This window comes from Lissotriton vulgaris, chromosome 9 (genome assembly GCF_964263255.1).
Source record: "Lissotriton vulgaris chromosome 9, aLisVul1.2, whole genome shotgun sequence".
Lineage (NCBI taxonomy): Eukaryota > Metazoa > Chordata > Amphibia > Caudata > Salamandridae > Lissotriton > Lissotriton vulgaris.
In genome coordinates this window covers 263,991,069-264,014,497 of record NC_141697.1, presented here as the reverse complement: position 1 = coordinate 264,014,497, position 23,429 = coordinate 263,991,069, and the positions used below count along the sequence as shown (strand labels likewise).

General features: G+C 48.3%; 1 protein-coding gene across 5 annotated transcripts in view; it reads right to left on the bottom strand.

Moving 5' to 3' along the window:
- TTLL5 (tubulin tyrosine ligase like 5) overlaps positions 1-23,429 on the bottom strand; it is a 1,386,223-nt gene that overhangs the window by 1,202,449 nt on the left and 160,345 nt on the right. For all 5 annotated transcript variants that reach the window (XM_086937525.1, XM_086937527.1, XM_086937530.1 and 2 more), the window contains one exon: positions 7,252-7,358. In XM_086937525.1, coding sequence (XP_086793651.1) covers positions 7,252-7,358 — 107 coding nt within the window. The remainder of the gene's footprint in view (positions 1-7,251; positions 7,359-23,429) is intronic.

The following is a 23,429-nucleotide window of genomic DNA, read 5'->3' as shown; positions in this document are numbered from 1 at the left end:
GGCAGGAATTACAAAATGCAAATCTGGTACTAATCAATCAAACACCCACACATACCCATGGCCATTTATGGGACCCGGTGTTTGCCAACTGGGAGGGCTTAACCACGAGTACTCCCAACCCACTTCCCTGGACAGACCACTTCCTAGTCCCTTTTGAAATCTGCACTTTAAGTAAGCCTACCCCCCAGTTGAATGGCAAAAATAGCTACCCATACCGCAAATGGAAAACATTTTCTCAACCCATCTTTAGCGAGATGCTACGTTTAGGTGGGATGCCGGGAGGCACTGATAGTGAAAGTGCAAATCAAAACTTAGAAACCCGGATCCTTGATGCCTTGAACAAGGTAGCCCCTCTTGCCACGGCCAAACAGGGGAACAGAGTTAGGAAATCGGCCCCATGGTATAATATAGATCTGCAATCGATCAGATCAGAATGTAAAAAGCTAGAAAGATGTTGGCGCAAGGACAAGAATGAATGCACTAAACTTCAATATAGAACAGCCCAGAGAAGTTACCAAAAACAGGTCAGAGCTGCAAAAGCCGCCTTTTATGGAAACAGAATTAGGGAGGCGGACTGCTCATCCAGAGAACTCTTCAAAATCTATAAAGAAATTTCAGTCGTCGCACTCTCCAATGTTCCGGAAACTGATTCCGTTATGGAATGCAACAAGGTGGCAGAATATTTTGCCAATAAGGTTAACAAAATATACAGCTCTTTCTCCAAATGTCCTGCGAATGGAGAAACCTTCATAGAACTGAAGGAAGGGACGTTGTTAAATTCAAAAGCGAGGTTACAGTGTTTTACCGTACCACCCAGTAAAGAACTTGAAATCATCTGCACTAGTATAAAATCGGGTTCTCCGCGGGATCCCGCCCCTCCACGGGTCCTGGGCGCCAGCATAACGGTCTAAGAACCTTATATCCGCCATGTCCTTATGACATCCTTTGACTCCCAAACCCTTCCGATAAACTGGAAAAAGGCAATTGTGCTACCTATTAGAAAAAAACCTAATGTAAGCCATGATGTCCTGGAGAACCTACGACTGATTTCTCTACTGCCCTACACCGCAAAAATTGCAGAGAAAATTGCAAATGTACAACTGATGGAATTTGCAGAGAAGAATAATCTTCTACACCCATCCCAATCGGGGTTCCGAGGAGGCTTCTCTACTGAGACGGCCTTATTACGAGCCACCGAAACTCTACGTCAAGGAGCTGATGCAGGCCTAACCATGGCACTGGTCATGCTAGACCTCAGTGCAGTGTTCGACACTGTAGCACATATCACCTTGCTACAGTGTCTGAACAGAGGAGGTGTAACTGATAGAGCACTCGGTTGGCTGAAATCGTTTCTGACGGGCAGAAGCTTTCAGGTTCAACGGGGCTCGTTTCAGTCGGAAGAGAGGGCATTAGAGCAGGGGGTACCTCAGGGCTCTGCTCTAAGTCCTACCCTTTTTAACCTATATATGGCCCCCCTGGCAGAGCTAGTCCAATCGTTCGGCGTAGAGATTGTCTCCTACGCCAACGATACACAGCTCTTACTCACCCTCTCCCAAACTCCTGCCGCTGGAGCCAATAATTTCCGAACCTGTATGCAAGCATTGGCCACTTGGATGGATAATCACTGCCTAAAATTAAACGGCTCCAAGACAGAAATCCTGGTGGTTGGGGGGGGATCAACGGCTCTGGACATGTGACTGGTGGCCAAGCTGTTTAGGCGCCATGCCTACACCATGCCCTGAAGCGAAGAATCTAGGGATATGGATGGACCCCAAACTCTCTTATGAAACACACACCAACCGCTTAGTAGGCAAGTGTTTTGGAGTCCTAAGGACTCTCAATAAAACCCTGGACCTCCTTCCTTTGGAGGCTCGGCGCACTATGACCCAGGCATTGATTACGTCACGCCTCGACTACGGGAACGTCCTCTTCCTGGGAGCTTCGAGTAAAAGCATAGGACGACTCCAGATACTGCAAAATGCCGCAGCCCGCCTAGTACTTAGACTCCAAAAAAGAGCCAACTCTAGAACCGCCCTGAAGGCCCTCCACTGGCTCCCAGTGAATAAAAGAATAATGTACAAAGCCCTCCTAATATGTCATCGGATCCTTTGGAACAAAGCTCCCAGCTATCTGACAGGTCTGGTTACCTGGTATGAACCACGCAGATCGCTTAGATTGGGCGGCATGGACAAGCTTGTAACCCACCGCTACAGGAGAGAAAAAATGGGAGGTCGGTCCTTTAGAGTGGCGGCTGCCATAGGATGGAACAAACTTCCCATCAGTCTCCGCCTTGAGCATTCGGAAACTATTTTCCGACGTCAACTGAAAACTCACTTGTTCCCCTTATAACTTTACTTATGCCTTCTGCCTCGTACTCTCCTCTCCTCTGGCGAGCTTTTCTTCTCTCTTTTAGCGCGGGGACACGCCGAGATGGCGTAATCCATGCGCTCTATAAATGTCTTTATTATTATTATTATTATAAAATCACAACTGTCAGTGGCGCGGATCTATGGATGGGGTGACAAAAACGGTAAACTCCTCCATAACGTGGTCTCCTACCCTAGGATTCACCGCGTTATTCCGGAGATCCGCGCTCCGGATGGCACCCTCCGGGTGACCTCCGCGGGTATAGCGGAAACCTTCGCCGACTTCTATACCCGCCTGTAAGCGGCGCGCCGCCCTTCGCGCTACTGACTACCCTTCTGGGCGCGGCTGGGGCCCGATTACCCTCCCTTACCCCGGAAGATGCAGAAACCATGGAGAAGCCCTTCACACACGATGAGGTCCTGGAGGCTATCCCCCTTCTGAACCGTGGCAAGACGCCGGGTCCGGGCGGATTCCCACAGGAGTTCTATGCGGCCTTTCGAGGTACTCTAGCCCCCCAGCTGTTGCATTTATTCCACCATGTGATAGAAAGGGGCTCCTTCCCTCCCGAGTCGGACTTGGCCACGATCGTGGTCATCCCTAAGACCCATCTGCCCTCCGCGAATTGTGCGGACTTTCGCCCTATCTCCCTTATCAACACCGAGATCAAGCTCTTCGCCACAGTATTGGCCCAGAGGCTCAAACCCTTCCTATCAGATCTGATCCTCCCGGACCAGTGTGGCTTCATGCCGGCCAGGGGTGCCCGCCATTGTATCCACCGCCTCCATCTGGCCCTGGCCCATTGCTCCCGCCTCTCTCCCTTCCTGGCCCTCCTCTTTCTCGATTTTGAGAAAGCCTTCGATACGGTAGGCTGGGGGTACCTGCAAGATGTGCTGAAGGAGATGAGCTTCGGCCTGCGGTTCTGCAGTTATATTGGGGTTCTCTATGCGAGCCCCAGGGCCCGAGTGTTGATCAATTGGACGCTCTCAGAGGCATTCCCGATATGTAGAGGTACGCGCCAGGGATGCACCCTATCACAACTCCTGTTCGCGTTAGCGATGGAGCCCCTGGCGACGCTCATCCGGCACGACCGCCTCGTTCGCGGGTGGACCTGGAATGCAAGCCACATAGACAAGATAGCCCTCTACGACGATGACGTGCTCCTGTACCTGGCGGACCCGGCGTCCTCGGGCCCTAGATGTCTGCAAATCCTTCATGACTTCGAGCTCGTCTCCGGCCTCCGGCTTAATGCGGCAAAGTCCACCCTGGTTCCGTTGCACCCCTCCCGGGAATGTTTTGACTGGCAGTCGTCCATCCCCCTTAGACGTCATTCGGTCAAATATCTGGGGATATGGGTGGCCCTGTTACCGGACCTGGAATGGACACTGAATATCATGCCTCTAGTAACCCGAATGCATGCTGATCTGAAGAAATGGCAATCCCTCCCCCTCAACACCGTAGGGCGGAGTGCACTATTTAAAATGATGATCCTCCCCCGTTTCTTGTACATTCTACAGAACATTTCCACCCCCTCCCACGGGCCTGGTTCCGGGAGCTGGATGGAACCCTGTCCAGATTCCTCTGGAGTGGTGGCGACCGCGGATCTCCCTTGCACACAGCCGCATCTCCCCCTTTGATGGGGGACTAGGGGTGACTCGTCTCTACCTCTACTACCTCACCACCAAGCTGATCGTCATCCACAACTGGTATGCGGGCGGCTGGTCCGACCCGGCATACCGGGTAGCACTGGAAGTGACTCACTTCTCCCAGCTCCAAGCACTCCTCTACGGTTGCCCGATCCCGCAAACCTTAGCCCCAATTACCAGAACGGTCTTGCTGTCTTGGCGTACCGTCCTACGTCACACAGGATGGGACCGCCAACGTACCCGCCAGACGCCACTCTGGCATGGGAATTGGCTTCATGAGGTTTCGTCCCTCGGTGGGTTTCGGTGCTGGGACCTCATTGGGGTGTCGGTGCTCGGGGATGTTTGGGTGGGAGACCACATTCGAGCCTTTGCTGACTTACAGCAGCGCCACGCCCTTCCCCACACTCAGTACTTCCGGTACTTGCAGCTGGGCCATGCCCTTCATGCACACCTCCCTTCGCCAACCACCCTGCCAGAGTTTAGCCCGCTGGAAGCCCAAGTGAAGATGGGGGATCTGGGTTGGGGTGGAGTGTCCCGGATCTACCGTGCCCTAGTCAATAATAGCCCCTCGTCCCTTGACCGCCTGCGTACCCGGTGGGAGGGTTGGGTGGGACCCCTGGAGGAGGCCGATTGGAGAGACGCCCTAATGGCCCCACGTACCCTGACCACATCCTCCAAGTTGCGGCTGGTGCAGACATACTATCTACACACATCCTACCTCACCCCAGAGAGGCTTTTCCGGGCCCGCCTGAGACCCTCTCCAGACTGCCCCAGATGCGGGCGTTCCCCGGCCGACTTCTACAACATGGCATGGACATGCCCGGGGCTCATGCGGGTTTGGAGGAGAGTGGAAAGAGAGCTCACACAGGCTCTGAGCTGGGAGGTCCCTCATGACCCGCTGCGACTGCTGCTGGGGATCTTTGACGGCCTGGATGGCACTAGATCGGATAAGCGCCTGTTGGGAACGGCGGTGGCTGTGGCCAAGCGGGACATAGCACGTCACTGGCTGCAAGACTCGGCTCCCACGGTGGGGGGATGGAGGAGGGGGGTTGATTGGTGCGGTGCCCAAGAAGAGGCCCTCTTCGAATCCCGGGGCACTCCAGAGCAGTTCTCCAAAATATGGGGGAAATGGTACAACTTGATTCCGCCGTGAACCCATATTTATACGCCGTCCTCACTATTACCACACTGAATGTAATGTCGGACTGGACTGGTTAACTCCTACCCATGTATATTGCTGATTTTACTCTATTGTACCCGTTGACTTATGAGCTGCTGCCAATGAATTTTCTTTGTCATTTTCAAAATGCCAATAATGTTGATTATCAACAAAAAAAAAATTCACAACTAAATGATACATTTGTCATAAAAGGTCATTTATTAATCCAAGTCTGAATTCAAATATATATCCTCGCATAAGATTGAAAGATACAGGAAATTAGAGTAGAGTCGTAGTAAAATCATCGCAAGAAGGATATTAGGAGCTGTTTTGTTTTTGCATTATATAGTGTTACATCTACCTAGTTTAAATACCCATGTCTAAGCAACATGTGTGTGTCATTGCCAGTTGTGTGTGTGCCTAGAAGCACATGGTACCATGGGATCACACAGCCTGTCCAAAAAATAGACAGTCTGGTAAAAGCTAACGGGACACAATCGATTGTGAGACAGAAGAAACTGAAAACAAAATGTGCTTATATTTTGCTTCCAAATAATTTAGATATTCTACATCATCTGGATTTTTGCTATATGTTTTGTAGCCTGCATTTTTGCACGTACTACGCATTCCTGTTTAAGTGGTACTGACATTTTTTTTTCAAGAAAACCTGCTCTTTGAAAGCTTCATTTCTTCCCCACAGAGGTTAATATAAACCAAAAGTCTTAATAAAATCTATGAAACACCAACCAGTCTACCTGACTAACAGCAACTTCAGTTTCCGCGCTGCCACATGGCTAGCGGCAAAATACACCTCCAAAAAGCCCATGGGCTAGCAAGATTATCACATCCAAACAGCTCTGAGGGAGCAAGCTATACAAACTTGATCTTGGAAGTGACACCAGAGGATATAATGATAATTATGGTATTAAAAAGCTTTAGTCAGAGAGATGGGGAGATAGCTCCCCAACACAATGCCCAAGAGTGGCAGGTGTTTCAGGGGTGATTCCTAAATATTCTACCAAGCATTGACTGTATGGAGGAATGGGATGGACTTTTGCATGGGGTTCGAACTGCCGGTCTTTATTGCCAGGGGATGCCCCCGTAAACATTTTAATATATGAAAAAGATGGGCAGACTACCGGGGGCTGGATCTGGATCCGCCGCCAGAGGGGGACACTCGCTTGCCAGACTGATGGGTGTCTGGAGGTTGGGTTTTGCAGGGTGGTTGATGGTCTCAGTGTGTTGTTCTGGAGATGCAATCCTTCCTTCTTTGTGGCATGAACGCAATCGGGGGGGGCGGGAGGGGGTGGGTTTGTTACGTTATAAAAGTCAACTACATAATTGTTGTATTATTGATGTGTGCAGCAGTCTCCGGGTTGCGGAGCTATGCAGTATATGTGAACCATGAGAAATAAAATCGGTTTAAAAAAATATATATATTCTACCAAGGACTGCACTGATTGATCACGGTTTAAAGATTTTTCAGGAGAAAGTACCACCTGTTATTTATTTATTTATAAAGTTTTATGCAACATTGCTTGCAGCCATACAGTGGCCTCTTTGGCCAAGACATAAACTGTAATAATGGTAGCTGCAATATAACCGTTTTGTAAACCAAGATTACTGTGGGTTTGTTTACATTCAAGCCAGTAGGCTGCAGCGCAATGAACTTGCAATGGATGGGCTTATGGAAAAGGAGAGCATTCTCTGCAGGTGAATGGCCTTCTCCTTCGAGCTGCTCCTTGACTGCAGAAATACACAAGCCCCTCTCATCCATGGTGAGAGTCTGCTGTGCAGTGATGTCAGGATCCACATCACCTGGTGGCTCCCTTCTGCCAACTTTCCTCCTATTAATTCGTGATGACTAATTCTTGATTTGTTTATATGTTCATTAAGGGATATTTGCTAATTTGTGTTTCTGTCTACTCAGAAGGATGTCTGTTTGAGTTGGAAATAAACGGTCAAGAAAACTTAACGTTTGGGAAGGTCCTATCCAGTGTCTTTGTGCGTCATCATCACGATCTTCTGCTAAGATAGCAGCATTACTCGCATTCAACCAAGTCGAATAACTGCATCACCCACCTCCAACGTGCCGCGTGGAGCTTTCCTTCATAAGAATGGCTTCTGCATGAAAAACCATGATTGGAATCCTCCTGGAGCCGCCAGTCCAGCGAATGGCCGTGTTAGGACTGCAGAAACAAACAGGTTGAAAAGCTTAGCTGAGTCAATTTGAAAGTTACCCAACACACATGCAAGTGCAGTATGGACACGAGCTCTGTTAATACACTGCATTCCTCACCTGCGCCATCCCCCTACAAACCTATACCGGGGCTCAAATAGATATCTGCTCAAAGCCCCTCTAAAATAATCCAATACACCCCTTGATGTTACAGGTCTAGAGTCCAAACACATACAACCTTGAACCAGGTTACCTATCATTTCAATTATTCGTATTGTAGGTTCTGAAGTGAATAAAAGGGACAACGAGGGGAGCCAACTGCTTAATCAAAATTGTAATTTTAAGAGAACATTTAGATTTTATTATTTAAATTCACGATCAGCGTATCAGCGCAACCCCATGTGTCAGCTTATAGTAAGAAGCAAAGAGCAAGCTCAATACTCTTTATGCATACATTAATAACTTGTCCCTTGAACAATCCACTGTTCATGAAAAGCTGAAAATAATACAAACAAGAAAATATGTAGCCCTACGAAGTCTGAGGTTGCACCCGCAAAACTCACAGTCACTTTCATGAGATCTACGGTGTATTTAGTGAGTACAGTGAGCACCATCCTCTGATTTAATTTTACTTTGATGAGAGGCTGTATTGTACTCTTTCATGAGGCCAGCATTTCTCTACAAGGCTGGATGACAGAGGACAGATACTGGCGATGGTCACCTGGAGGCTCCCTTGAAATAGCGAACAAGCGCCGAATACTTGTTTAAAGGCTCTGCTTGTTTAAGACAAGAACCTTCCTTGGGATTTCATTCTAAGATGGTGACTGCTATGACAAGTTTTCCAAATAATCATGGTAGCCACATTTCCTGTTCCTGTTTTGTTACTTCCTGTTTGTCATGGAGAGTATTTAACACAAAAATAGCTTCTCAACACAGTCGAAGAGTATTTGTTGATGGGTTCATTACCTCCTTATCAACTATTTTAGACCGATTATATTTTTCCATTCCAAGCTCAAATTATTGGCACCTTCAGCTCTGTTTGCTATATTTGCTCATAGTGTTTCAGCAATTTCTCCTAGGAATTTGCTTTAGTCTTTCCTTGGCTTAAGCCATCCTTCCTGAATCCTGCCTTAAAACACTGGATCTTCATCTGTACTTCTGGATGTGTTAATGCCTTCGAAGTTTTTCCCTATTGTATGAGATTCCTTTCTGCAGATGCTAGCTCTTAAAATGTATATTTTAAATGTGGAGCCAGGCCAAGATCAAAAGAATTTGTTCTGTATGAGACTGTTGATATCTGATTGTCGAAATAAGGATATGCTTTTGGATGCTAAGGTCAATTGCACTTGTTCCATGTGAAGCTGTTGATATTCGATTGTTGCAATTATGTAAAATGTGAAACCATTTACTTGCCTTCCCAGTCTCATTAAATGGTCTGTGGAAGCAACTTCCTGACTTTTGTGATCCAAGCATCACTTCTGCAATCACTCGCAAATGTGCTTTTAGGGAAGATAAATCAGAAAAGCTTCCATATTTTCCATCAAATGTACGTAAAGCTTTCATGGAAGTCATTTACATGTTTTTTAATAGCATTTTTCATTTAGAGGAAATGGTATACACTAGATTCGATTTCTAACTTGTGCCCATTAAAATACAATATACCAAACATCAATACTTTAGTAGTCCCGAGTATATGTGGACAACAGCTATAATTCAGTCTAAAAAACATATGGTGTTTGAGCAATCAACGTAGTTTTGTCAGCACAAATCAGGAAATTAGCATATATTAATAGCAAACAATGGATAAAACAATCCTTCATCTATAATTTTTCGAAGTATTAAACTGACACTGCTGAAGAATGTACTATAAACCGCTCCAGATCATCTCCGCCTGAGCATCTCCTCTGACAATTTCGATGAAAATTTATAAAAATGATTTGAAACAAATAATGCCTTATGGTTTCATAGGTTTTCTTGTTGCCCTATTGGCACTTTATTTACAAAAATCACAAAATGGTTCCCATCCTGAATTCCCATTAAATTGTGACTAGGTGCTGTGGAACAAAAATGTAGCCCACATTTACATCAGGTTATACCCCAACTACCTGTACCCCTAACATCCGGCATGCAAGCACAGCTGTAGATGTATTGTTAGTGCAGTTAAGATTGTCAAATAGAAGACTATGTCTCCCACTATTATAAATCGGCACCACAGTATCCCCATCAAAAACAGGAAATCAGGCTTTATTATAACAGTCAAAGGTGAATATCATAAGTATGTGCTTGATTACAGAATTACAAATACATTTTGGCTTGACATTCACTTACTACTCAATTGATCATCTACCTCCTAATTCTCAGAATCTTTCCACACTTGAAAATAAAAATCCTTCTCCACAATATCAATCACCTTAGTATCCATTTGATGATGAATGAAGCCACTGGTGTTCGGAAATCACAACAGGATTTCTAGATTTGAGGATACCCATACTAATAGGCACCAAACTCTTTCCTCTATTAATCATCAGTATCAATAACCTCAGACACTAGTGCACACTACAGAGATTTGAACCACATTGAAAAGACATATGGGTTAGACTGTTTTTTCTCTATTAAATCTAGATTTGTAAGAGTAAGTATAAGGAAAAAAATGTCTACCAATTTTTTAAAATCTTATTCAAGTTACAATCCATCACTCCTTACACCAAACAGTCCACTAGAGACACAGACCACCACAAACTCTTTAAAACATTCGGACATGTTGGAATTTCATCTAACTACAGTAGTTGATCAAATAAATTATCAAATACTCGCATTTAAGATTCTAAAACCAGAAACGTAATGTTAGTGCCACATAATAACACTCGAATAGCCAACATAAAAGAAATTCTCCTAGCCCAATGGCTGGGTTCTTTATCCTAGATTCTACAGTGATAAAATATGAAAGACCACGTCAAGCATAAAGACAGCGAAGTTCAATCCATTCAACATAGTCATTACAAAGACTATAATGAAAGACACAAGACAGGTTAATCTTATCATTATTTTGTTAGGCAAGTCTAGCATCCTTCTAGAACAAAAAAATTTGTTTTTTAGGGACTGTATACTTTTACCGACAGATTATTGATACAGTCCAAACACAATTTAAAACTGATAGTCAGTAAATACAAGATTTCACCCAATACTCAGTCTGCTGTAGCTGTTTACTTTGGAAAAAGATAGCGGTGTCACAAAGTAGTCTCCCAGATGACCTGTTTTCGATGGTACAATATTAACAGTATGAACTTGCTCTACAAACATTTTCTTCTACCCAGCTCTTCTACATCTTTACCAAAGAATGTGTAAGAACCCAGATCCGGCAGGTTAAGAAATTCTAGTACATTTAAATTGGAGAGTTTCCATACACCAAGCAAAAATCACAATAGTCACTATACATTTTACAAGATCATCACAGTGAGAGACACAGGCATATTGGTGCATGGGTCAAACCGCCACTTGGGGAAAATCCTCACATTTACAACATCTGAATGGTTTTAAAATGCATATTTCATGAAAACTAAGAAGCATGAAAAACACATCACCTGTCTACACTGCCTGTAATCTTTTTTCCCCGTTCAACATTATTGTTAAAATGTGTGAAAATTAAATCTTGAACTTTATGTTTCATTCCCCTTTTTACAAATGTGTTTAATTTTTTTATGTGATTTCTCCCTAAAACTAGCCAAACCTTAAGACTGGTCAAAGTCAAGCAACATGTATCTGCAACTTGCTGCTTTCTTTTGGATGAGAAGTGGTGTATATGTACCAGAACCAAATGAGTAATTTTATTATGAAATATCATTCGCTTTTCAAACTATTGCAATCGGGCAGTGCATGGGGTGAAGGTCCTCAGATGGCAATAAATGAAGTGCCACCCTGTTTTTTTCCCCTACGTTGTTTTATTTGCAGAGGAATTTCCGATAGATAGTGCACACCCAAATTATACCGTGTCCCAGGATGCAGTGCACACAATTGATTGACTTATTCCAGTTTTAAGTAGTTCAAATTAAAATATATGTTAGATGGATATACTAAAGTCCATTGGAAGCCTGGAAGATGTAAGAGTAATGCTCCTGTTCTAGTGCTTTGTTAACCATAGTGTCTTGCCGTGCTCCACTATACCTTTGGTGGAGGCATATTTCTGTACTTCTTATTGATGTGTGTATCCTACGTAACCTATGTTTAATTTGTCATGTAGGTTTTTTCTCTACTGTTTTGTTTGTTTGCATCATGCTTCCCGCTGTATGGAGACTTACTCGACCAGCGGGCAAGACGCACCACATCTGACAATGGTAACGCCACACCCGGTAGCAATTCCCTGAATTACTGATCCCTTTAATAACCGGCCACCTCCTCCGGTCAGTCTCTAACCAGGAAAGCAGAGGAGGGTAGGTTAGTTGCGCTCCCCGGGCCAACACCACATGAGTAAAGCTGCAATTCTGTAATGTTTTCTTACCATTGGATAACGTGTTCCCTTGGACACTTTGTTTTTAAACTTTAAGATTTAACACCTTGAGTTATAGTTAGCAGCTGTGTGCTAACCTCTGCCTCTTGACCGATCAGGCAATCCTAACTGACTCATATGGAAAGATCATTTTACTTTTCTCATGCTGTGGTGACTGATTAGCGCCACGACGAATATGCACATGTCTGCTGTGGGAGACACCACTATAGAGCATGTTGGACAAGCGATCATGATGATGTATTGATCCACGCATCCAAATAAATTGTACATGTTATATTGTTTATTTTGTATTTATGTTTGTCCTTTAGGTTGGATGGTTAGTTTTTTACTCTTCATGAATCAGATCTCTTCTAGGGGAATACCTATGCTACATAACAAGTGTTAGGTGTGGGGTAGGGCTGCACATAGCCTTTCTTTTAGGTCCTGAAGAAACGTTGTGGATCCTTTTGGGCCATCAGATGCCAAACATGTTGACCTGACCGTATTCACTGTTTCAGACTACAGGGGTAGATTATCAGCCTACAGTAGCTGTAACTTTATCATGTGTTTTTTAACCATGCCCAAAGAGCCACGATATAAAAATGTAATTAAGTATCTCTTAGCCAGTTTTAATTTCCCACACACTTTCACATTCCTCTCATCATGCGGCAAACCAATAAAAAGATCTCTGCTAAAGCAACCCTTAGTGGGGCCTGGAGGGCACTGCTGCACAGGCCCTACAAGGAGCACGCCCGATGATGAAGCATGACACCACCAGGGATGTATGAGGATGCCAATAAGTAATTCATAGGATTTCTTCTTCTCAGTTCCACCTTACATACCTTCCTTGTTTGTTATATTAATGGTTTTGTAGCCTGGGTAATGGCCCTCTATTGGCTCCTAGCCCCCCCCCACCTTTTTGTTTATATTAAAGCATGCTTCCCACCACATACTCTCAACATGGCAGTAATTCTAATCCATCTGTGGTATCCCACTCCATCATTATACATTAAGCACCCGCTCCCCCTTGTGTAAAAGGGCTAACATCTCCAACACAGGCACATTCCCAGCCCCCCTTGAAAATTTGCTTTGTTGCATCCTCCCCAGTGTGCGGTACTGTATCTTTCCCTAGGTAAACCCCATTAATTCTGAACAGAAAGATGCGCCATGGTGGAAGTACATGGCCAAATCCTAAAAGAAATGTAAGAATTAAATTTTTAATGGAAACCACCATGAGAGCAGGCAATACAAATGTTGAGTTAAATACAAACACTGTAAAAATTTAAATCAAGAAAAAACAAAGGGAAGACAATCATTCATAACTTTCTGGTGGGCTGTCATACATAATCGATGAATCATAGAAAACATGACATTTCAGTTCTCTCGATGAGGTCTTTAGGTTGCAGGTTGCTCAGTTGTTGTTTTCAAAGAAATCCCTTTGTAATAGCATTCGATTGCCATCTCGGCCTTCTTGCTTTTGTTTTTTTATTGTATTCAATTGTTTATAAAGTCTTCGTACTTCTAATTTTTTCATGGAAACCCAGCTGACATTTTGTGATATCAGCTGAAGATTTTGGGGGCGGTTTCCATATGTTGCATATGTATTCTGGTTTTGATTTTGTGTTTTTCCAGATTGATTTCTCCACAAATACATTTTAGAAAGTAGATACAGTTGTTGGTGTTATTAAGCTTGAACACTTGAAGAGTCTGAGAATGCTGTATGCTGTTACCTTTAATAACTCTACTGCAATTAGACCTATTTAAACATGGTAGTGTTGCACATGCCAGCAATAAATGTTTTGATGTTCTGCCTTGATACTTCTTGCTTTTGCATCCGATTTCCTTCACATTCGGGTGTCTGGTGTAAGTGAACAGTGAGGTTCTTCGGAAAATGGCCCATGATTTCTACAAAGTGGATATGACAAGGGGGGGGGGGGGGGGGAGAGGAGGGAAGAAAGGAAGACAGAAAGACAGAAAGAAAGAAAGAGAGAGAGAATACATATATATTGACATTGACGAAGGCAGTCATGGCCGAAACGCGTTTGTTCAGCTACGGGACTACAATAAAGTAACCTTCATATATACTACTCGAGTGTGCACCACACTGTGTTAAGCAGAGTGTTTGGACGAATATAAATATATATATATATATAAATATATAAATATATATATATATATATATATATATATATATATATATATATATATATATATATATATATATATATACTGTTATAGTAGACATGTGTGACTAGAAGTTGATTTGTTGAATGGTGTCCTATAGAAAATGCACTGATTGCTGTTGTTGGTAGGCAATCCAGGGTCGGTGACTCCCCCAAGCCAGTTTCGAATCAGTTGTTGTTTGACCGGCGTTCACATGCATATGTTTGTAATCAGGTGTGGTCCCAGTTTAGTGTAGCTACCGACCAGGTGTGTGAGCGTGAAGCCGTTTTCTGTTTATCGGCTACCCAAGATACCTGATGTGCCATTTTGGTGATTAACTTTGTGAAGTTGGCATGGGAAGTGTGTGGTGCCCATAGACCAGCCGCCCGAAAGTTCTTTAACAATTGGTCCAGGTAGCCCCGGGCAAGGGAGCGGCCTAGCTTGCCAGTGCCAGAAGTGCGGAGCTTGGAACAGGTTTTCAGAAGAGCAGCTTGTCTTTCTATTATTTGACTGTACAAGCTGAATTCAGGCAGGGTTTGCACTGGAGAGGCTCTTTTGTGTAGGCAAAAGATTTTTTTAAAGTGTGTACTACTAACTTGTCCAGCAAGAGGAAGCCTCCGCCGAACCATAAGAGAAGGTGGGCAATAGCTTGGCATGGATAACCTTCATTAGAGGTTCAAGAGTGGGGCCATGGAGCTTATTTAGATAGCTTAAGTAATGAGTGTTGCAGCATGGCTGATTTCGATTTTATGGCTTCCTTATGTGGTATAAGGATCCAGGGTTGTATACCATAACACCCAAGTACTTGTAGTCCGCAGTATTGCTGATGGGCAAATCATTTAGATGCCACTGGCCTGGCTTGTTTTTCTTACTTTCCATGGTCATGGTCTTTGTTTTAGCAAGGTTGATGGAGAGCTTGTTCTGAGTCATGTAGAAGTGGAGTGTGTCCAGGAGCCGCTGAAGACCCACTCTAGTCCTGGAGAGTAGGAGGGCATCATCTGCCTAGAGGAGACAGTAGACTGGTTTGTTTCCCAGCCTGGGGGCGTGCACTTTCACTTGTAATAGGGCTGAAGATAAATCCGAAAGAAAGATGTTAAAAAGAAGGGGACACGGCATTGTTTGAGCCCTGTTGTATATTTTTTTTGCAACAGTGAACTGCCGCCCCCAGTTTGACTTGAAGCCAGGTGTTAGAATACAGGTTTTTAATGCTCTTAAAGAAGTAGGGTGGGATGTTCCTTGCAGCATGCTTCAGCCATAATAGGTTGCGTGGAACGGACTCAACAGCTACTTTAAAGTCCACAAAGATGCATAACAAGGATTTGTTTTTGATGGTTTTGTCCATTTGCGATGAAAGTGCAAGGAGGTTTGTGGTGGTGCCCAGTCCCTTTCCGAACCCTGTTTGGTGGGGGTAAGAAGTTTTCATGCACATTTTTTCTCCAGGCCCACTTGTAAGAGCTCGGTATAGTATTTGGCTGAAACTTTCAGCTGGGAAATTTCACAATAATTTCCAGGTGCGGAAAACTTCACACCCTTTATATGAATTATCGCCCCTCTCCAGGACTTGGGGATTTGTTCTGCAGCAGTGCAATAGATGAATAGTGGAGTCAGTAAGGGGGCCCAGAATTCTGGATTATCTTTAAACAGTTGTTGCAGTAGAGCATTTGGTTTTAGTTCGCCTTCCCTTCTACCCTGGTGATAATGTCTAGAACCTGATTGCATGCATAGCCTGCCTCATCTGTGCTTTGTTGTTTCACTGGACCTTTTTAGGTCTCGACCTCTGCCAATGCGCTTGCGCATTGCAGATGTCGAGACTTATAGAGTTGGATCCACGAAAGCTAAACCAAGCGGATTGCGCCGAGTGCATGTGCCCGTGCACGCGCTTTCCATTTGCTCTCCGAGCCGCCTGCCTCGCATCATTGCATCAGACCCGCCACAGCAATGCCGAGAGCTTCACTTCAAAGAGATCCACTCCCCCGCCCCCTGCTTCACACTTCAAAGGAATGTGCCCCCCGCCCACGCAATACCGAGAGCATTTCCCGGCCGCTTTTAATTTCATTTTGAGGCCGCTTTTCATTTCATTTCGCGACCGCTTTTAAAGTATTCTGCGTGTCGTTTGCACTTGTTTATTCATCCGATTCCTAACATATGGCATGTACTGAAGAGTTATGTACTAAACCTGGCAGAGTGGGTGCCCTTTGAACTTCTTGTTTTTTTTTGTTGCAAGCACGCATTTGTCCTGATCAGAATTGGTGGAAAGCATCAAACCACCAGATACTTAATGCCACCGCAATCTCTTTTTGATTCATTTAGTCTTTTTCGTCTATTTATTTCTTGAAAGCGAATCATTTTCTCCCGTTACTATCTGTATTTGAAGAGAATTCGCACACAACGGGGTCGGCTTTGAAAGTAACATTTACTGCCTGTTGACAGCAATGCCATCACTTGTATCATTTTTTTGATGTTTTAAAGACCGAGGGAATGTGCTCGTTTTCTATAAACTTCCTCCGTGGTTACTCCCTTCGGGCGATATATGGCATTCCTAGATGCGTGTTTCCTTTAGTGACAGCGCCTCGGTAATTCTGGTCTAAGGACCCCTGTGCGGTGCTCTGTGGTGGTCTGTGTTCTCCGGCATATATAAAGGCTTGGCGACTCCGCCCCATGGCTGTCCAAACACACTCTCTCCACAGGCCCCAACATCAAAAGAGCATAAGCCGAGGCCACTGGAAATTGGAACCACAGGGTTCTGTATATCAACTTCACCACTGTGATGGGCAGTGATTTCTTTCATTAATGCATCTTTTCTTAAGATCTGGCAGATGTGTCTCTCTGTGCATGTAATGGGGAAGCACAGCAAGATGGCTCTTTATTTGCAGAACCACCACAGCACCAATCAGCAGCCCTCAGCACCATCACAATATCACTCAGCACCACCACAGCACCACTCAGCACCACCACAGCACCACTCATCACTACCACATTATCACTCAGCACCACCACATTATCACTCAGCACCACCACAGCACCACTAAGCACCACCACAGCACCACTCAGCACCACCACAGCACCACTCAGCACCACCACATTATCACTCAGCACCACCACATTATCACTCAGCACCACCACAGCACCACTCAGCACCACGACAGCACCACTCAGCACCACCCAGCACCACCACAGCACCACCACAGCACCACCACAGCAGCACCACCACAGCACCACCGCAGCACCACTCAGCACCACCACAGCACCACTCAGCACCACCACAGCACCACTCAGCACCACCACAGCACCACTCAGCACCACTCAGCACCACCACAGCTTCACTCAGCACCACCACAGCATCACTCAGCGCCGCACCAGTATCACTCAGCACCACCACAGCATCACTCAGCAACACCACATTATCACTCAGCACCACCACAGCACCACCACAGCATCACTCAGCACCACCACAGCATCACTCAGCACCACCACAGCATCACTCAGCGCCACCCCAGCATCACTCAGCGCCACCCCAGCATCACTCAGCGCCACCCCAGCATCACTCAGCGCCACCCCAGCATCACTCAGCACCACCACATTATCACTCAGCACCACCACATTATCACTCAGCATCACCACAGCACCACCATAGCATCACTCAGCACCACCACAGCACCACCACAGCAGCACCACCACAGCACCACCGCAGCACCACTCAGCACCACCACAGCACCACTCAGCACCACCACAGCACAACTCAGCACCACCACAGCACCACTCAGCACCACTCAGCACCACCACAGCTTCACTCAGCACCACCACAGCATCACTCAGCGCCGCACCAGTATCACTCAGCACCACCACAGCATCACTCAGCACCACCACATTATCACTCAGCACCACCACAGCACCACCACAGCATCACTCAGCACCACCACAGCATCACTCAGCACCACCACAGCATCACTCAGCGCCACCCCAGCATCACTCAGCGCCACCCCAGCATCACTCAGCGCCACCCCAGCATCACTCAGCGCCACCCCAGCATCACTCAGCGCCACCCCAGCATCACTCAGCACCACCACATTATCACTCAGCACCACCACATTATCACTCAGCACCACCACATTATCACTCAGCATCACCACAGCACCACCATAGCATCACTCAGCACCACCACAGCATCACTCAGCGCCACCCCAGCATCACTCAGCGCCACCCCAGCATCACTCAGCGCCACCCCAGCATCACTCAGCGCCACCCCAGCATCACTCAGCGCCACCCCAGCATCACTCAGCGCTACCCCAGCATCACTCAGCGCTACCCCAGCATCACTCAGCGCTACCCCAGCATCACTCAGCGCTACCCCAGCATCACTCAGCGCTACCCCAGCATCACTCTGCGCTACCCCAGCATCACTCAGCGCTACCCCAGCATCACTCAGCGCTACCCCAGCATCACTCTGCGCTACCCCAGCATCACTCAGCGCTACCCCAGCATCACTCAGCGCTACCCCAGCATCACTCAGCACCACCACATTATCACTCAGCACCACCACATTATCACTCAGCATCACCACAGCACCACCATAGCATCACTCAGCACCACCACAGCATCACTCAGCGCCACCCCAGCATCACTCAGCGCCACCCCAGCATCACTCAGCGCCACCCCAGCATCACTCAGCGCTACCCCAGCATCACTCAGCGCTACCCCAGCATCACTCAGCGCTACCCCAGCATCACTCAGCGCTACCCCAGCATCACTCAGCACCACCACATTATCACTCAGCACCACCACATTATCACTCAGCACCACCACATTATCACTCAGCACCACCACATTATCACTCAGCATCACCACAGCACCACCACAGCATCACAAAGCACCACTCAGCACCACCACAGCACCACCACATTATCACTCAGCACCACCACATTATCACTCAGCACCACCACAGCATCACTCAGCACCACCACAGCATCACTCAGCACCACCACAGCATCACTCAGCACCACCACAGCATCACTCAGCACCACCACAGCACCACTCAGCACCACCACAGCACCACTCAGCACCACTCAGCACCACCACAGCTTCACTCAGCACCACCACAGCATCACTCAGCGCCGCACCAGTATCACTCAGCACCACCACAGCATCACTCAGCACCACCACATTATCACTCAGCACCACCACAGCACCACCACAGCATCACTCAGCACCACCACAGCATCACTCAGCACCACCACAGCATCACTCAGCGCCACCCCAGCATCACTCAGCGCCACCCCAGCATCACTCAGCGCCACCCCAGCATCACTCAGCGCCACCCCAGCATCACTCAGCACCACCACATTATCACTCAGCACCACCACATTATCACTCAGCATCACCACAGCACCACCATAGCATCACTCAGCACCACCACAGCACCACCACAGCAGCACCACCACAGCACCACCGCAGCACCACTCAGCACCACCACAGCACCACTCAGCACCACCACAGCACAACTCAGCACCACCACAGCACCACTCAGCACCACTCAGCACCACCACAGCTTCACTCAGCACCACCACAGCATCACTCAGCGCCGCACCAGTATCACTCAGCACCACCACAGCATCACTCAGCACCACCACATTATCACTCAGCACCACCACAGCACCACCACAGCATCACTCAGCACCACCACAGCATCACTCAGCACCACCACAGCATCACTCAGCGCCACCCCAGCATCACTCAGCGCCACCCCAGCATCACTCAGCGCCACCCCAGCATCACTCAGCGCCACCCCAGCATCACTCAGCGCCACCCCAGCATCACTCAGCACCACCACATTATCACTCAGCACCACCACATTATCACTCAGCACCACCACATTATCACTCAGCATCACCACAGCACCACCATAGCATCACTCAGCACCACCACAGCATCACTCAGCGCCACCCCAGGATCACTCAGCGCCACCCCAGCATCACTCAGCGCCACCCCAGCATCACTCAGCGCCACCCCAGCATCACTCAGCGCCACCCCAGCATCACTCAGCGCTACCCCAGCATCACTCAGCGCTACCCCAGCATCACTCAGCGCTACCCCAGCATCACTCAGCGCTACCCCAGCATCACTCAGCGCTACCCCAGCATCACTCTGCGCTACCCCAGCATCACTCAGCGCTACCCCAGCATCACTCAGCGCTACCCCAGCATCACTCTGCGCTACCCCAGCATCACTCAGCGCTACCCCAGCATCACTCAGCGCTACCCCAGCATCACTCAGCACCACCACATTATCACTCAGCACCACCACATTATCACTCAGCATCACCACAGCACCACCATAGCATCACTCAGCACCACCACAGCATCACTCAGCGCCACCCCAGCATCACTCAGCGCCACCCCAGCATCACTCAGCGCCACCCCAGCATCACTCAGCGCTACCCCAGCATCACTCAGCGCTACCCCAGCATCACTCAGCGCTACCCCAGCATCACTCAGCACCACCACATTATCACTCAGCACCACCACATTATCACTCAGCACCACCACATTATCACTCAGCACCACCACATTATCACTCAGCATCACCACAGCACCACCACAGCATCACAAAGCACCACTCAGCACCACCACAGCACCACCACATTATCACTCAGCACCACCACATTATCACTCAGCACCACCACAGCATCACTCAGCACCACCACAGCATCACTCAGCACCACCACAGCATCACTCAGCACCACCACAGCATCACTCAGCACCACCACAGCATCACTCAGCACCACCACAGCATCACTCAGCACCACCACAACATCACTCAGCACCACCACAGCATCACTCAGCACCACCACAGCATCACTCAGCACCACCACAGCATCACTCAGCACCACCACAGCATCACTCAGCACCACCACAGCATCACTCAGCATCACCACAGCACCACTCAGCACCACCACAGCATCACTCAGCACCACCACAGCATCACTCAGCACCACCACAGCATCACTCAGCACCACCACAGCATCACTCAGCACCACCACAGCATCACTCTGGACCACCACAGCATCACTCTGGAACACCACAGCATCACTATGCGCTACCACTGCATCATTCTGCGCTACCACAGCATCACTCAGGGCCTCCACAGCATCACTCAGGGCCTCCACAGCATCACTCAGCGCTACCCCAGCATCACTCAGCGCTACCCCAGCATCACTCAGCACCACCACATTATCACTCAGCACCACCACATTATCACTCAGCACCACCACATTATCACTCAGCATCACCACAGCACCACCACAGCATCACAAAGCACCACTCAGCACCACCACAGCACCACCACATTATCACTCAGCACCACCACATTATCACTCAGCACCACCACAGCATCACTCAGCACCACCACAGCATCACTCAGCACCACCACAGCATCACTCAGCACCACCACAGCATCACTCAGCACCACCACAGCATCACTCAGCACCACCACAGCATCACTCAGCACCACCACAGCATCACTCAGCACCACCACAGCATCACTCAGCACCACCACAGCATCACTCAGCACCACCACAGCATCACTCAGCACCACCACAGCATCACTCAGCACCACCACAGCATCACTCAGCATCACCACAGCACCACTCAGCACCACCACAGCATCACTCAGCACCACCACAGCATCACTCAGCACCACCACAGCATCACTCAGCACCATCACAGCATCACTCAGCACCACCACAGCATCACTCTGGACCACCACAGCATCACTCTGGAACACCACAGCATCACTATGCGCTACCACTGCATCATTCTGCGCTACCACAGCATCACTCAGGGCCTCCACAGCATCACTCAGGGCCTCCACAGCATCACTCAGGGCCTCCACAGCATCACTCAGGGCCTCAACAGCATCACTCAGGGCCTCCACAGCATCACTCAGGGCCTCCACAGCATCACTCAGGGCCTCCACAGCATCACTCAGGGCCTCCACAGCATCACTCAGGGCCTCCACAGCATCACTCAGGGCCTCCACAGCATCACTCAGGGCCTCCACAGCATCACTCAGGGCCTCCACAGCATCACTCAGGGCCTCCACAGCATCACTCAGCGCTACCCCAGCATCACTCAGCGCTACCCCAGCATCACTCAGCGCTACCCCAGCATCACTCAGCGCTACCCCAGCATCACTCAGCGCTACCCCAGCATCACTCAGCGCTACCCCAGCATCACTCAGCGCTACCCCAGCATCACTCAGCGCTACCCCAGCATCACTCAGCGCTACCCCAGCATCACTCAGCGCTACCCCAGCATCACTCAGCGCTACCCCAGCATCACTCAGCGCTACCCCAGCATCACTCAGCGCTACTCCAGCATCACTCAGCGCTACCCCAGCATCACTCAGCGCTACCCCAGCATCACTCAGCGCTACCCCAGCATCACTCAGCACCACCACAGCATCACTCAGCACCACCACAGCATCACTCAGCACCACCACAGCATCACTCAGCACCACCACAGCATCACTCAGCACCACCACAGCATCACTCTGGACCACCACAGCATCACTCTGGAACACCACAGCATCACTATGCGCTACCACTGCATCATTCTGCGCTACCACAGCATCACTCAGGGCCTCCACAGCATCACTCAGGGCCTCCACAGCATCACTCAGGGCCTCCACAGCATCACTCAGGGCCTCCACAGCATCACTCAGGGCCTCCACAGCATCACTCAGGGCCTCCACAGCATCACTCAGCGCTACCCCAGCATCACTCAGCGCTACCCCAGCATCACTCAGCGCTACCCCAGCATCACTCAGCGCTACCCCAGCATCACTCAGCGCTACCCCAGCATCACTCAGCGCTACCCCAGCATCACTCAGCGCTACCCCAGCATCACTCAGCGCTACCCCAGCATCACTCAGCGCTACCCCAGCATCACTCAGCGCTACCCCAGCATCACTCAGCGCTACTCCAGCATCACTCAGCGCTACCCCAGCATCACTCAGCGCTACCCCAGCATCACTCAGCGCTACCCCAGCATCACTCAGCACCACCACATTATCACTCAGCACCACCACATTATCACTCAGCATCACCACAGCACCACCACAGCATCACAAAGCAGCACCACAGCACCACTCAGCACCACCACAGCACCACCACATTATCACTCAGCATCACCACATTATCACTCAGCACCACCCCAGCATCACTCAGCACCACCCCAGCATCACTCAGCGCTACCCCAGCATCACTCAGCGCTACTCCAGCATCACTCAGCGCTACCCCAGCATCACTCAGCGCTACCCCAGCATCACTCAGCGCTACCCCAGCATCACTCAGCACCACCACATTATCACTCAGCACCACCACATTATCACTCAGCACCACCACATTATCACTCAGCATCACCACAGCACCACCACAGC